At 45.4% G+C, this 17,034-nt stretch overlaps 1 protein-coding gene and 1 long non-coding RNA gene across 2 annotated transcripts in view; one reads left to right on the top strand and one right to left on the bottom strand.

Annotated features, from left to right (window-relative positions):
* Positions 1 to 6,220, bottom strand: part of LOC105464255 (zinc finger protein 729-like) — a 424,831-nt gene extending 418,611 nt beyond the window's left edge. The window contains 1 exon segment of the mRNA XM_071088044.1: positions 6,054 to 6,220. Within this exon segment, the coding sequence (XP_070944145.1) occupies positions 6,054 to 6,056 (3 nt within the window). The 5' untranslated portion in view covers positions 6,057 to 6,220.
* A 5,115-nt stretch (positions 6,221 to 11,335) lies between these two features.
* LOC105489687 (uncharacterized) lies at positions 11,336 to 16,256 on the top strand. Its single transcript, XR_011617588.1, has 3 exons — positions 11,336 to 11,673; positions 12,006 to 12,130; positions 15,904 to 16,256. It is a non-coding gene; the product is annotated as an uncharacterized lncRNA (long non-coding RNA).
* The last annotated feature ends 778 nt before the right edge of the window (positions 16,257 to 17,034 follow it).

The following is a 17,034-nucleotide window of genomic DNA, read 5'->3' as shown; positions in this document are numbered from 1 at the left end:
GCTACTCAGGAGGCTGAGGCAGGAGAATTGCTTGAACCTGGGAGGTGGAGATTGCAGGGAGGTGGAGGATGCGGAGAGCCAAGATCGTGCCACCACACTGCAGTCCGGCAACAGAGCAAGACTCCATCTCGGCAAAAAACAAAAAGAAAAGGTAAGCAAAAGATATCAACAGATTACTTTTCAAAAAAAGACATACATGTGGTTAACAAGCACATAAAAAATTGCTCATCACTAATCATTAGAGAAATGCAAACAAAAACCACAATGAGGCATTATCTCACACAAATCTGAATGGCTATTATTCAAAACTCAAAAAAAAATCACAGATGCTGGTAAGGTTGCAAAGGGAATGTTTATACACTGCTAGTGGGAGTGAGAATTAGTTCAACCATTGTGAAAAGCAATGTAGTGATGTATCATATAAGTAAAAACAAATTACCATTTGACCCAGCAACCTCATAATTGGGTATATACCCAAAGAAATATAAATTATTCCGTCATAACACATGCACATGCATGTTCATTGCAGCACTATTCACAATAGCAAAGACATGAAATCAACCTAAATGCCTGTCCATAGTAGATGGATAAAGAAAATATGGTATGGGCAGGTATGGTGGCTCATGCCTCTAATCCAACACTTCAGGAAGTCAAAGCTGGTGGATTGCCAGAGCTCAGGAGTTTGAGAGCAGCCTGAGCAACATGGCAAAACCTCATGTCTACAAAAAATAGAAAAAGAAAAAATTAGTGGGTGTGGTGGTATGTGACTGAAGTCCCAGATACCTAGGGGGCTGAGGTAGGAGGACTGCTTGAGCTCAGGAGATTGAGGCTTCATTGAGCCTAGATCACGCCACTCCATTTCAGCCTGGGTGAAAGAGTAAGACCCTTTCTTCAAATATAAATAAAATAAAAGATTCAATAAAAACAAAATATGGTACACAAGCATCATAGAATACTATGTGGCGGAAGGAAGGAAGGAAGGAAGGAAGGAAGGAAGGAAGGAAGGAAGGAAGGAAGGAAGGAAGGAAGGAAGGAAGGAAGGAAAATCACGTCCTTTGTAGCAATATGGATGGAGCTAGAGACCAGTATTCTTAGAAAACTAATGTAGAGATAGTAATCCCAGCACTTTGGGAGGCCGAGGTGGGTGGATCACCTCAGGTCAGGAGTTTGAGACCAGCCTGGCCAACATGGTGAAACCCTGTCTCTACAAAACTAGAAAAATTAGCTGGGTGTGGTGGCAGTCGCATGTAATCCTAGCTACTTGGGAGGCTGAGGCAGGAGAATCGCTTGAAACCAGGGAGGTGGAGGTTGCAGTGAGCCGAGATTGTGCCACTGCACTCTAGCCTGGGAGACAGAGCAAGACTCTGTTTCAAAAAACAATAATAATAAATAAATTCATGTTACCATTTATAAGTAAGAGCTAAATAATAAGAATGCATAGACACAAAGAGAACAATAAATACTGAGGTCTAGTTCATGGTGGATGATGGGAGGACAAAAAAGATCAGAAAAAATACCTGTTTGGTGCAATTTTTAGTATCTCAGTGACAATATAATCTGCACACCAAACTCCTATGACACAATTTTACCTATATAACAAACCTGCATGTGTACTCAGGAACAAAAAATAAAAGTTAAAAGGAAAAAAAATCCATGAGTTTGGGAGAGTGCAATGTAGGAAGTAGGACTGGTTTGTACTACAGCTCACGGCCCAGGTGTGACTCTACTCTAATTTATTTCTGCATTCATGCAGGCCGATGAGATTATGGACAGGTGGTCCAGAACCCTAGGATGGTGGAGAAAACAGGTTGCTGCTGCAGATTCAGTGTCTGGGGGTGAGGATATGCCAGGAGACTTGTAGACATTTGTGGGCCAAAAAAAATTAGGATCAAAAATGCTGTGGTGAAATTCCTGAGGGTGGTGTCCAGCCCTAGGAGTGGTATAGACACCTCAATGCTAGTGGGTGTGTTTGTGAGTGGGTAGAAATCTTGTGCTGACAGCTGTGGAAGAAGGGAATCTGCCATCAGAGCTTCTTTCCTTTAAGTTTTCAGTCCTCTCTCACCCTGGGAGGAGACCTAGAATCACAAAACAATGGGCACTGTGAAAGAAAAGCAGAGCCTCCCAGAGTTCATTCCAGGCCAGGCCTCTGTGGTATCTTTCCTCTGGCACCAAATCCGTAGAGTTTACTGAACACCAAGATTCTCCAACATCAACTCATTGTCTAAAATTTGCATTCTGACACCACCCATCCAGCACAGACCCTGATTCAGGACTCAGTCGCACAGTATTCTCCTTACTGCAGATGTCAGTAACAAACTCAGTGAATCCATCTACACTCCTGAGCTACTGTTTAAAAATTGGGGACTCCCACAACCTCCCTCAAGTTCAATGATTTGATAGAGCCACTAACAGAACAAGCAAAACAACATAGTTATGTTGACCAGTTAATTATAAAAGATACAACTCAGAAAAAGCAAAATAGAATAAATGTATAGGACAAAAAAAAAAAAAAAAAAGGGTGGGGAAAGATGAAGCACATAGGTAATCCAGGTAAATAGCTGTGATTAATAAAATTCTCCATCCTTTGTGTGCTCCAGAAACAGTTTATGGAAAGAAACACCTTTTCCATTATAACTTAGATGGTGCCCTTTTTTTACCGATCACATAGCCAGACACAAACTCTGCACATTTTCTTCTTTTACTCATATAAAAATCAGCTAAATTTGCCCAGGCACGGTGGCTTATGCCTGTAATCCCAGCACTTTGGGAGGCCGAGGTTGGTGGATCACCTGAGGTCAGGAGTTCAAGACCAGCCTGGCCAACATGGTGCAACCCTGTCTCTACAAAAATGCAAAACATTTAGCCAGACATGATGGCTGGTGCCTGTAATCCCAGCTATTCAGGAGGCTGAGGCAGGAGAATCACTTGAACGCAGGAATCGGAGGTTGCAGTGAGCCGAGATCATGCCATTGTACTCCAGCCTGGGCGACAGAGTGAGACTCCATCTCAAAAGATCTAAACTCTAGTTATTTCATCCTCAATTTGCCATTTCCCTCACACCTTCTTTTTAATCTGTTTGCTCCTCCTTATGAAAGAAAGTCCTTGTCTGCCTAAGCTTTGCAATCCTTAAAGATATTGTTAGTACTTCCTCCTGTTGCAATATTCCTTTGGAATTTCTTTTTTTTTTTAACATAAATCTAACTTTGTTTATATTTCACAAAGTCTAGAAACTATCTCATAACAATAACAACTTCGTCTTCAGCAAGAACGTCTGAGACCCCTTCTATTTTAACCTTAACTGCCTGTGGATCCCCAGCTTTCCAGGGCTCCGTAACTTCTCTCAGGATAAAAGCTTTTTTCATGGCTGGGACATCTGCAGGGGCGGCTCCCCAGAAATAATTAACTGGGCCTTTAATAACCTTTTTTTGCAGGCTCAATATTAGCCTTAGCTTAGAGTCACTGGGCTCAAGTTTTAATTTCTATGACAGAGTTACTCACTTGGTTTTTTTATTTCACTATTTCTCTACCCACTTAGAGAATCCAGGGGGCAGAAATTATTTCTGTTTTTTTTTTATCAGCATCTGATTGGCTTAACAGCAATGTGTCTCTAAGAAATAGAAGCTGAGTTGGGTGAAGACAATTTTAATGTCTTTGAAAAAGAAGTACAACAGGAGACTCCTCTCAGCCCTGGGGCAGCCACCTTCTTTCTTAAGAGGCTATACTCCATAACTCAGGTTGTGATATAAGGAAAAAAAAAAGACCCAGTAGCTGATATTCACTAGACACTCTAGCAGATATAGCCATGGTGCGTATCTTGGTTTATCCCCAGAAAATACTGAAGCCCAGGACCAAGAACAAAACTACAAAACTACAGGGTGGGTGAAGACGTCTCACCTCATAGTTTCCAAAGGGAAACTTTGACCCAAAAACATTCTGATAAGATCTCTGTGCCTATACAAGATAAAAGCAAAGAGGAACAATTTTTTTTTTCACACTACAGCGTCAGGGAATTATACTTTGCTTTCTTCTCATGGAAAGTATTTACAAAAGAAAACAAATATTTTAAAAGTGCCATCCAATGTGTTGTCAAAAATGATTAATTAAAACATGGTATAAAAAATGTAAATTGAAGGATGAATAATTGATAATGTGAATTAGAGAGGGAAAACTGGCATTCGGGAATGTCAGAATAAACTGAAAATTTAGTATTTTATTATTTACTATTTTTGCAAGCCACAGTTAGGCTGAAGAAATGATGGGGGTGGGGAGACGGTGGTCGGTAAAACTTGAGACTCTGCTTGGGACACATGTAAAAAACGCTGCGGAAAAGGCCGGGCGCGGCTCACGCCTGTAATCTCCACACTTCGAGAGGCCAAGGCAGGCGGATCATCTGAGGTTAGGACTTCAAGACCAGCCTAGCCCACGTGAAACCTCCTCTCTACTAAAAATACAATAATTAGCCAGGCATGGTGGCGGGTTCCTGTAATCCCAGCTACTCGGGAGGATGAGACAGGGGAATAGCTTGAACCTGGGAGGCGGAGGTTGCAATGAGCAGAAATCTCGCGCCTGCACTCTAGCCTGGGCGACAGAGTGAAACTCCTTCTCAAAAAAAAAAAAAGGAAAAAGGAAAAAAAAAAATCAGCGGAAAATTAATCTCCTGTGGCTTGTGAAAATAATTAAGTGGCAGGTAACTAGACTGAGGTGGCTCTAGTCCCTGGATTTCGACTTTAAAGAAATTTAACTCAAATACATGTTTTGTTTTGTTTTTTGAGATGGAGTTTCGTTCTTGTTGCCCAGGCTGGAGTGCAATGGCGCAATCTCGGCTCACCGCACCATCCACCTCCTGGGTTCAAGCGATTCTCCTGCCTCAGCCTTCCGAGTAGCTGGGATTACAGGCATGCACTACCATGCCCGACTAATTTTGTATTTTTAGTAGAGACGGGGTTTCTCCATGTTGGTAAGGCTGGTCTCCAACTCCCGACCTCAGGTGATCCGCCTGCCTGGCCTTCCCAAAGCGCTGGGATTACAGGAGTGAGCCACTGCGCCTGGCCTCAAATGCGTGTTTTTATAAATTACTAAATTGGGGGAAACAAAATTGAGGCTTAGCCAACTATAAACTACCAATTAACCTCTGCTTACATAACAAGGAAATTCCCACCTTGATCGCACAAATTAAGAAACTATGCAACTGTACCCAACCAATTATTGAATTTGATTTTCTTTATCGCACCTTATAAAAGTTTTTTCTTCAAGTCCCTGCTATGGACGACAAATGACAAACATAGCTGGGTACTCTACAAATTTTTTTTTTTTTTTTTTTTTTTTGAGACGGAGTCTCACTCTGTCGCCAGGCTGGAGTGCAGTGGTGGCATCTCGGCTCACTGCAACCTCTGACTTCCTGGTTCAAGCGATTCTCCTGCCTCAGCCTCCTGAGTAGCTGGGATTAAAGGCACGTGACACCACGCCCGGCTAATTTTTGTGTTTGTAGTAGGGGCGGGGTTTCACCATATTGGCCAAAATGGTCTCGATCTCCTGACATCGTGATCCACCCGCCTCGGCCTCCCAAAGTGCTGGGATTACAGGCGTGAGCCACCACGGCCGGATTTGTGAATCACTATTTAATTAAATTCTTTAATGTTTTTGCGTTGACTTCTGTACATTTTTAATAAGAGAAAAGAGAGACTCAGAACTCCACAGACCAAAGCTCTTCCCATTCACGAACCCCGCACCCCGGGTCAGGATTCTCCCCTGTCTACCCTCCCGTGGTCCCTGCACAATCTCGGGAGACGCGGCGCTGCAGATGCTGAGCTGCCGAGAGACGGCTCCAGGCCAGGGCAGTCACTGTGCAGGGAAAACAGAGGACGCCCGGGGTCCCGGCTGTCAGGGCAGCCGCCATCTTATGGCTGAGGGGGACTGAGGCCGAGCTAGCCAAGGAAAACTAGGGCTGATTGTGGAGCTGACTGCGAAGAGGCCCGAGTCCCGCCACAGCCACTTCCCACCGGTTCCCACTAGCCCCTTCCCCTCTCCCGGGATGTCGGACCCGGCACTCTCACCATTTCTAGGCTTCCAGGGGGACCTGGCGTCTTAGCTGGGGATCTCCCAACGCCTGCAGGTCACAGGGCCACAGAGGCTGGGCCTCTAGGAGAAGAGGACACAGACCAGGGAAGACGAGACCTGCAGCTCTGACTGAAGCGAGAGACAAAGTCCCCGCCAAACCCGGAAGCCGCCCTGTCCGCTCCAGCTTCGTGTCTGATTGGACGGTTTCCAGCCCAGCGCCCCTGATTGGGTAACGTTTAAGGCCCCGCCCCTTTAGACCCTGAGTGACAGGAGACGTGATCTGATGCTAGACTGAATGAAGAGTGACAGCCTAAGATGCAGCCTTTTCAGGCAGGGCTTCCTCCCTGAGATAAGCCAGGCCCGACCCAGGGGTATTTGAATTTAACCTTGTGTGTAAGGTCATATGCGTTTATACATAATACATTATATGACGGAGCGCGGTGACTCACGCCTGTAGTCCCAGCTACTGGGGAGGCTGAGGCAGGAGAATCGCTTGAACCCGGGAGGCAGAGGTTGCAGTGAGTCGAGATCGCACCACTGCACTCCAGCCTGGGCGACAGAGTAAGACTGTCTCAAAAAAATAAAGAAAAAAATACGCTATATGGTTATTCACGAAAAAAAAATAATAACAATTATTTTAAAATTTCAGCTTTCCTGACCTTCCTGGCTTCTGGTTTTTTGATCAGGCAGCCTGAGATTTTAAGAAGGAGGTAATCATGGCCGGGTGCAGTGGCTGACACTTGTAATCCCAGCACTTTGGGAGGCCGAGGCTGGCAGATCACCTGAGATCAGGAGTTCGAGACCAGCCTGACCAATATGATGAAACTCTGCCTCTACTAAAAATACAAAAATTAGCCCGGTGTGGTGGCGGGTGCCTGTGATCCCAGCTACTTGGGAGGCTGAGATAGGTGAACCCAGGAGGCGGAAGTTGCATTCAGCCGAGATCCCTTTGAACTCCAGCCCGGGCAACAAGAGCAAAACTAAACTCCGTCAAAACAAAAAAGAGGCAATCTTCTAAAATAGAATGTGAGCCAAATGTGAATTTTAAATTTTCTAGTAGCCAGACTTTAAAAAGAAAGAAGAAACAGGTCAAACTGACTGTAACCCAACATATCCAAAATATTACTATATGAGCAATGTGTAATTATTAATATAGCATGTATATAGATGGAACTATATCATTGGAACCAAGTCTGGAATTTTTTGGGGGGGAAATTTTTTTGAGATGGAGTTTCGCTTTTGTTGCCCAGGCTGGCGTGCAATGGCACGAACTTGGTTCTCCGCCTCCTGGATTCAAGCAATTATCCTGCCTCAGCCTCCTGAGTAGCTGGGATTACAGGCATCTGCCACCATGCCCAGCTAATTTTTGTATTTGTAGTAGAAACGGGGTTTCTCCATGTTGGTCAGACTGGTCTGGAACTCCCTACCTCAGTTGATCCACCCGCTTCGGCCTCCCAAAGTGCTGGGATTACAGGCGTGAGCCACCGCACATGGGCTACTAAGTCTGTTTTTTGCCTTTCCAGCACATCACAGTGTAGACCGAGTCACATTCCAGACACTCAGGAGCCACACATGAAGTGTGCCTCTGATGTTATGCAGGTGAAGGGCCTGAACAAATTTATTCTGCCAGTGTGAAGGAAGGGCCTCTTCCTAACAACATCTCTCTTCAGTTTCGAAGTTGGAAAAGATAGTGGCCGTAGAAAGAGCAGAGGGCAGCAGGAATAAATTAACCACAAGTAGCCCACCTTCCTTCCAGAGATCAGAAAGGGAACAAAGGATGATAGGTCTGGAGGAGAAGAAAACTCTAAGTCTTCATATCTGTACATACTCTTGACTTGCAATGTTTATATATAGAGAAAATAGATTAAAAGCAAACACATTTTGCTATTTGGCCTTGAACGTAATCATTAGGCCTCCTGGATTCACGTGATTCTCGTGCCTCAGCCTCCGGAATACCTGGGATTACAGTCGTGTACCACCATACTCAGCTAAATTTTTTGTATTTTTAGTAGAGATGCGGTTTTGCCATGTAAGCCAGGCTGGTCTTGAGCTCCTGGCCTCAAGGGATCCGCCCACCTCACCCTCCCAAAGTGCTGGAATTACGGGCATAAGCCACTGTGCCTGGCTATGATATATTTTTACATTTATGGTTTAGGTGATGTGTCCTTCTTCTCTGTCAGGCCCCTGCCAAAATGTGGGATGCTGACATATCCCTGGACCTAGCACCTAGGTAATGTGACTCTTGTATTTCACGTAGGCCCCACGTATTTTGAGTACTGTGACATATGACTAGACCAAACACCTAGAAGATGGGAGGCACCTGTCTATGCCCTGTAAACAGGGTGTTAGCCCTACCATTCTCAAGAGCCTCATGACATATCTCTGTATTCATCACCTAGGAGATGTGACTCTCCTCTGCTGCCTGCATCCTGCCAACAGGAAAGATTGTGACATAACATTTGGCTCCGCAACAAGGGTGATGTGTTTTCTTTTCCTGGGTCCTGTTCACAGGGAGTCTTGTGACATATCACTGGGCACAGCACCCACGTGCTGTGACTCTGCTGCCTGTGCCCCCCTTTCAGAACATGAATGTAACGTATCTCTGGCCAAGCACCCAGGTGACATGACTCTTCTTTCTAGTTTCTGCCGTGAGAAAAGATTGTGACGTATCTCTGGCCCAGCACCAAAATGATGTGACTCTCTTGCTCACATACTCTATGCACAGGTGGGATTGTAAAATATATATATATTTTTAGCTCATAGGTGAGATAACTCTCATACCTCAAATCAACAAATAGGGGACATACTGTCTTTCAAAGCTAGGCTTAGGGAAATACATAAGACTCTGGGTCTCCTCCTTGTATGAAGGTCATAGTGGATTACCACTCTCGTATATCATATAAACCCTTGGTGGTACAGAGAGTGTCATGGCAGGGCCCAGCACACAGGTGACATTGCATTTCTTTTTTTTTTTTTTTTTGAGACGGAGTCTTGCTCTGTAGCCCGGGCTGGAGTGCAGTGGCCGGATCTCAGCTCACTGCAAGCTCCGCCTCCCGGGTTTACGCCATTCTCCTGCCTCAGCCTCCGGAGTAGCTGGGACTACAGGCGCCCGCCACCTCGCCCGGCTAGTTTTTTGTATTTTTAGTAGAGACGGGGTTTCACGGTGTTAGCCAGGATGGTCTCGATCTCCTGACCTCGTGATCCGCCCGTCTCGGCCTCCCAAAGTGCTGGGATTACAGGCTTGAGCCACCGCGCCCGGCCGACATTGCATTTCTTGTATACACACCGCATCATCTATTAGGATTGTCACCTGACACATGGACGGAGCCTATTGGTAAGGTCTTGAATCTCACACGTGGATGCAGTCTACAGTTGAAATTGTGATTGTCATAGTTGAACGTCCAGCTGAACTTGAGATGGTGACTCATTTCTAACCTAGCTCCTCAACAGGTGAGAACTCTTTTATTTGGAACCAGCCAGTTATAGAGATGTTGACTCTCATACCTGGGCTTAGAACCACAGGTACAATCATGGGTCCATACCATCATGAAGGTCACAGAGTGGTTTGCAACTCTCATTAATAGTGTACAAAGCTCTTGGGTGGTATTGAGAGTCTTAGCAGAGCCCAGCACACAGGTAAGACTGTGAGGCTCACATGCATACCCAGCCAATAGCAAAACTTGTCACCTTTCCATGTGAACACAGCCCACTGTTGAGGTCCCAAGTTTTCCTTGTGAAAACAGTCAAAAGTTGTAAAACTGACTCATATGTGGATTTGGTTCAAAGGTGAGTTGGTGACGCCCAGACCTCTATCCAACACACCTGTGAGTCTGTGGCTCCAGTGAGCATTCACAGTCTGCACAAGAAATTGAGACTCTCACAAACAAATCAAGTGCACCATTGAGATTGTGACTCTTGTACTTAGACCCAACATACAGGAGCTGTTGACTCTCAAATTTAGAACTGGGACATGTGTGAAATTGTTAATCTAATTTCTAAACCATCCAGGTGTGATTGTGACACATGCCTCTGCTCAGTACTTGAGTAATTTAATTTGACTATCCTCCCTGGGCCCAGTTCATAGTTGCAATTGTGACATATTGCTGAACCCAGCAAATAGGTGATGTGACTCCATACTCCTGCCTTGGTGCTGCCCACTGGGGGCATTGTGACATATCACTGGGCCTTGCATCCAAGTGATATAAGTGTCTCCTTTTAACCAGCCAGTAGCAGAGAGTCTGTGTCTCTTTGCAAGGCTTTGGCAAACAGATGAGTTTCTGGGTCTTCTTTTTGTAAAGACCATGCAGAATTGGCATTCGCTTGCATATTGTGCAAAACTCCTGGGTGGTACAGAGAGTGTCATGACAGAGCCTGACACACAGTTGAGGTTGTGTTTCTCATATGCACAACACAGCAACCCTTAGGATTGGAACCCCCCCACACACACACACATATACAGAGCTCACTGCTGAGGTTCTTAATCTCGTAATTGGATACGGTCTGCAGTTGAAATTGTGATTGTCATATGTTAATATCCAGCCAGAGTTGAAATGACTAGATATTCACACATGGCTCAATGACTATGAGCTTCCTGCAGCTCATAGTCAGGTAAGAAATCTCTTATCTAGACTCAGCCAACTGGAGACATATTGACTCTCATACCTGAGCTTAGGGCCACAGCTCAGGGTATGATCATGGGTCCATACCAACATAAAGTTCTCAGACCAGATTGTAACTCTCTCTCTTTTTTTTTTTTTTTTTTTTTTTTTTGAGATAGAGTTTTGCTCTTGTTGCCCAGGCTGGAGTGCAATGGTGCGATCTCAGCTCACCACAACCTCTGCATCCTGGGTTCAAGTGATTCTCCTGCCTCATCCTCCCGAGTAGCTGGGATTACAGGCATGTGCCACCACACCCGGCTAATTTTGTATTTTTAGTAAAGATGGGGTTTTTCCATATTGGTCAGGCTAGTCTTGAACTCACGAACTCAGGTGATCTGCCTTCCTCAGCCTCCCAAAGTGCTGAGATTACAGGCTTGAGCCACCACGTCCGGCCAGCAACTCTTATGCATACAGTGTAAAGCCCTCAAGTAGGAGAGATTATGTCCTAACAGATCTCAGCACGCAGGTGAGATTGTGACACTCACGTGCAAACCCAGCTGACAGTAATGATTGTCATCCCTCCACATGAACACAACCCACTGTTGAGATTCTGAATCTCAAAACCAACAGAAGTTTCAAAAATTGAAAAATTGACTTTCATCCTTGAATCCAGTGTACAGATAAGCTGGTGGCTCTCAGACCAAGATTCAGCACCCCTGCGACTTGAGAGACTGTGAGTCACTAAAGAGACACAGTCTAGAGGATGGATGGAAGGTCTCGTGCACAGATCAAGTCCACAGTTGAGACTGTGACTCCTGAACATAGATGCAACATAAAGAAGGTGTTAATTCTCATACGTGGAACCTCGACATGTGCAGGATGGTTAATTTCATTTATGGACCTTCCTGCAGCTGTGATTGTGACATTCGCCTCTGTCCAGCACCTGAGTTTTTTGACTCTCCTGCCTGGGCTCAGCCCGCAGATTGGATTGTGACACATCGCTGAACCCAGGATCTAGGTGATGTATATTTATTCTCCTGCCTTGGCGCTCCCCACAGGAAGCACTCTGACATATTACTGCAGCTAACATAGGGGAACCATAACCAGGTTATGTGACTCTCCTGCCTGTCCCTTGCCTACATGGGCCATTGTGACATATTGTTGGGTCTAACGCCCATGTCATGTAACTCTCTTGCCTAGGTCCTGCCTACCGGAAGTATTGTGACATATCTCTGTGCCCGTCACACAGGTGATGCGACTCTCTTCCTGAGGGGTTCCTGTTTACAGGGAGTATTGAAGGAGATTGCTAGCCACAGCAACTAGCTGATGTGGTTTTTCTCTTCTTTCTAGGTTTTGCTCATGGGGAAGATTATGACATATCGTTGGTTCCAACACCAAGGTGATGTTCTTCTTTTGCATTGGCCCTGCCCTCAAAAAGCATTGTGACATATTGCCAATCCCAACAGCAGATTGATGTGAGTTTTCTGCCTGGACCCCATTAACAAGGGGCATTGCAATGTACCTCTGGGCTCATGAACTATTTGATGTGACTCTTCTTTCTTGCCTAGGCTTTCTCCATAGAAGATATTGTGACATATCTCTGGGCCCAGCAGCTAAGTAACATGGCTTTTTTCTTCTGCTTGGATCATGCCCACAGAAGGGATAATAGCTTATCACTAAGCCCAGCACACATGATACAATTTTTTTTGCCTGGTCTTTGCCGACAGAAATCATTTTGACATATTTCTGAGTTCATCATCTAGTTGATGTGACTCTTCCTATTTTCAGACTTGTTCACAGTGGAGATTGTGACATATTGCTGGGCCCAGCTCATATGTGATATGATTCTCTTCTCATGCCTGGGTGCTCCCCACTGGAGTGATTGTGACATATAGGTTGGCCCTGGCCCTAGTTTACGTGACTTTCCTCTTCTTCCTTAGCCCTGCTCACCTGGGGGCATTATAACATATCTGAGCCCATCACCTAGGTGATATGACTCTCTTGCCTAATCTTCTTCTCAGGGGGTAGTGTTTTATGTTGTCAAACCCAGCAACTAGGTGATATGACTCTTCTCTACTGCTTGGGCTCTGCCTAATAAGAAATTGTGATGTATCACTGGGCCTATGTTTTGTAATGCTCCTCTCCTCCCTGGGCTGTACATACATTGCTATTGTGACATGTCTGGGTGCAATGTCTAGGTCATGTGAGTTTCCTGCATGGGTCCTGCCCACAGGAGCATTATCACAATATCACATATTGATACTCTCACAAGTAAACAGAGCACACTTCTGAGGTCCTGACTCTCACACACAGATGCAGTTCAAAGTTGGAATTGTGATGGTCACATGTAAACATCCAGCCACAGTTCAGATGGTTATTCATTTCTTTTTTTTTTTTTTTTGAGACGGAGTCTCGCTCTGTCGCCCAGGCTGGAGTGCAGTGGCCGGATCTCAGCTCACTGCAAGCTCCGCCTCCCGGGTTTACGCCATTCTCCTGCCTCAGCCTCCCGAGTAGCTGGGACTACAGGCGCCCGCCATCTTGCCCGGCTAGTTTTTTGTATTTTTTAGTAGAGGCGGGGTTTCACCGTGTTAGCCAGGATGGTCTCGATCTCCTGACCTCGTGATCCACCCATCTCGGCCTCCCAAAGTGCTAGGATTACAGGCTTGAGCCACCGCGCCCGGCCAAGATGGTTATTCATTTCTAAACCTAGCTAATAGGCAGGGGAGAACTGTTCTATATAAACCCAGTTACTTGGAGAGATGTTGACTTTCATACCTGGGCTTAATTTCACAGGTACAGTCATTGCTCCATACCAGCATAAAGGTCTCAGAGTGGAATGCCACTTTAATGTATATCATATAAATTCATCAAGTGGTACAGAGATTGTGCTAACAAGACCCAGCACACAGGTGAAATTGTGACACACATAGTCACATGCAGATGACAGTAAAAACTGTTGTCCTTCCACATGACAGCCCTCAGTTGAGGTTCTAAACCTCACACCCAGAAGAACTCACAAGTTGAATATTTGACTCTCACACATGGATTCTGTCCACAGGTGTGTTGATGACTCTTAAGACCAAGATAAACACACTTTAGAGGCTGCGACTCCACCAAGGGGACACAGTTTGCAGGAGGAATTGAGTCTCCCATGCAAGGGTCCAGTCCACGATTGAGACTGTGACTCACATACTTTTACCTGACATACAGATGTTGACTTCATACCTAAATCCAGGACATTTGGGAGACTGTTAATCATATCTGTGGACTTTCTTGCAGGTGTAATTGTGGCATAAGATTCTGCCCAGTAGCCGGGTGATTTCACTCTCCTGCTTGACCCAAGCCCAGAGATGTGATTGTCACATATCACTGGACCCAGCAGCTAGGTGATGAAATTATATTTTTCTGCCTTGGTGCTGTCTGCAGTGGGGCTTTGTGATGTGTCACTGAACCCAGTATCCAGGCTTTGAGACTCTTCTGCCTGTGCCCTGCCCAGATATGCCATTGTGGTATATTGCTGCATCCAACACTATGGTCATGTAACTCTCTTGCCTGGGCTCTGCCTACAGAGGGAATTGTGACATATCTCTGCACCTATTACTCAGGTGATGTAAGTCTTTTCCTGCATGGTCTCTGTTCACCAGGGGGATTTTGACTGACTCATAGGCCCAGCACCTAGCTGATATGACTATTCTTTTTAGGTTCTGCCTGTAGGGGAGATTGTGACATATCACTGGGCTCAACATCAAGGTGATGTTTTTCTTCGGCTTTGACCCTGCCCTTGAAAGGCATTGTGATGTATTGCTGAGCCCAGCACCAAGGTGATGTCCAGCTCTTGCCTGAATCCTGCCCACAGGGGGCAGTGTGACTTATTTCTGCTCTGGGACTGTCAACAATTTGATGTAACTTTATTCTTTTACCTGGGCTTTTAGCATAGGAGAGATTGTGATATATCTCTGAGCTCAGGACATAGGTAACTGTCCTCTTCTGCCTGGGCCATGCCCACAAAAGGGAGAATGACTTCTCACTGGGCTCAGCACACAGGTGACGTAATTCTTCTTCCTGATCCCTGCTCACCGGGGTTATTATGACATATCTTTAGGCCCATCACCTAGATGATATGACTCTTGTTTTCTTCCTAGGACCTTTTGACAGAGAGGACTGTGATATATCACTTGGCCCAGCACCTATGTGATGTGACTCCTCTCATAACTGACCCCTGCCATCTAGGGTGACTGTGACACACTTACTTACCCAAAACTTACTTACTCAAAACTTACTTCCTATCCACAGATTACTTCCTATCCACAGATGGGATTACTTCCTGCTTACTTCCTATCCACAGATGGGATTACTTCCTGCTTACTTCCTATCCACAGATGGGATTGTGACATACCTCTTTGTTCAGATCATAGGTGCAATGATGACTCTAATACGTCAAACCAGCCAATAAGAGATATACTGTCTTTTCTAGCTGGGTTTAGAGAAACAGGTAGGATCCTGGGTCTCCTGTTTCCATAAAAAGAATATCAAATTGGCCAGGTACAGTGGCTCACGCCTGTAATCCCAGCACTTTGGGAGGCCGAGGCGGGCGGATCACAAGGTCAGGAGATCGAAACCATCCTGGCTAACATGGTGAAACCCCGTCTCTACCAAAAACACAAAAAATCAGCCGGGCGTTGTGGCAGGCGCCTGTAGTTCCAGCTACTTGGCAGGAGAATGGAGTGAACCTAGGAGGCGGAGGCTGCAGTGAGTTGAGATTGCACCACTTCACTCCAGCCTGGGTGATAGATAGAGACTCCGTCTCAAAAAAAAACAAAAAAAAAAGAATATCAAATTACCACTCTCTTGCATATGGTATAAAGTAGTTGGGTGGTACATAAAGTGTCATCACATGGCCCTGCACACAAATGATACAGCGTTTCTCATAGGCACACCCTGTGAACCATTAGAATTGTCACCCTCACACATGAACAGGGCCTACTTTTGAGAACACAGGTAAAACTGTGACTCTCCTATGCACACTCAGCCAACAGTAAACATTGCCACCCTCCCACATGGAAACGATCAGCTGTTGAGGCTGTGAATCTCACACGTGGAAGTAGTCAAAAGTTGGAATTGTGACTCTCATACATGGATCTGGTCCACAGGTAGAATGGTGACTCAATGACCAGGATTCAGCACACCTGTGAGGCTGTGATTCAGATATTGAGACTCAGTTTGCATTTGAAATTGTGTCTTCATGCAGGGATACAGTCTACCATTAAGATTGTGACTCATGTACTTGGACCCAACTTAAAAGAGGTCTTGACTTTCATACCTGGAGCCAGAAAATGTATGGAATTTTGAACCTTATTTCTGGACCTGCTTGCAGGCATGACTGGACCTTTGTCTAGCACCTGAATGATTTGACTCTCCTGCCTGGTTAAAGCCCCAAAATGGACTTGTGACATATGCCTGGTCAAAGCATCTAAGGTATTTTACTCTCCTGCATAGACCCTGTCCTCAGGGAGAATTGTGACATATTGCTGGACTGATCACCTAGGTTATATAATTATTCTCTCCTGCCTGGGCCCTTTACACAGGGTGGATTGTGACATATTGCTGTGCCCTTCATGCAGATAATGTGACTTTCCTGCCTGAAGCCTGCTCACAGAAGGCACTGTGAAATACTGCTGGGCCCAGTACCCAGGTTATGTGACTTTACTGCAAGAGCCCTGCCCACAGAGTGGACATTGACATATTTTTGGTCCAGCATTCAGGTGATCTGAATCTCTTGCCCAGTCCATTCATAGAGGTTAAATTTTGACATATGCATTTTCAAGCTTTTAGGCATTACAGTCAAGCTTGTATGGGAACCCAGCCAATAAGAGTAATTTTGACTCTCTTAGCTGTATTTTGGACAGTGGGTAGGGTCCTGGATCACCTATTTTTAGAAAGGTCACAGAGGTTTATAAAATGTATGTATAACTGGCTAGGCGCGGTGGCTCACACCTGTAATCCCAGCACTTTGGGAGGCCAAGGAGGGTGGATCACCTGAGGTCAGTAGTTCGAGACCAAACTGGCCAATATGGTGAAACTTCATCTCTACTCAAAATACAAAAAATTAACTGGGTGTGGTGGCATGCAGCTATAATCCTAGCTACTTGGGAGGCTGAGGCAGGAGAATCGCTTGAATTCGGGTGGCGGAGGTTGCAGTGAGTTGATATCATGTCATTGCACGCCAGCCTGGGTGACAAGAGCGAGACTCCATCTCAAAAAAAAAAATTATGCATAACCTATAAATACTTTGTGTGCTACAGAGAATGCAGTAATAGGGTCTACCATACTGGTGAGATTGTGACTTCTCACAGGCATACCAAGCCAACAATTAGGATTG

This window comes from Macaca nemestrina, chromosome 20 (genome assembly GCF_043159975.1).
Source record: "Macaca nemestrina isolate mMacNem1 chromosome 20, mMacNem.hap1, whole genome shotgun sequence".
Lineage (NCBI taxonomy): Eukaryota > Metazoa > Chordata > Mammalia > Primates > Cercopithecidae > Macaca > Macaca nemestrina.
The sequence above is the reverse complement of the archived record's forward strand: the minus strand, read 5'-3'. Positions and strand labels throughout refer to the sequence as shown.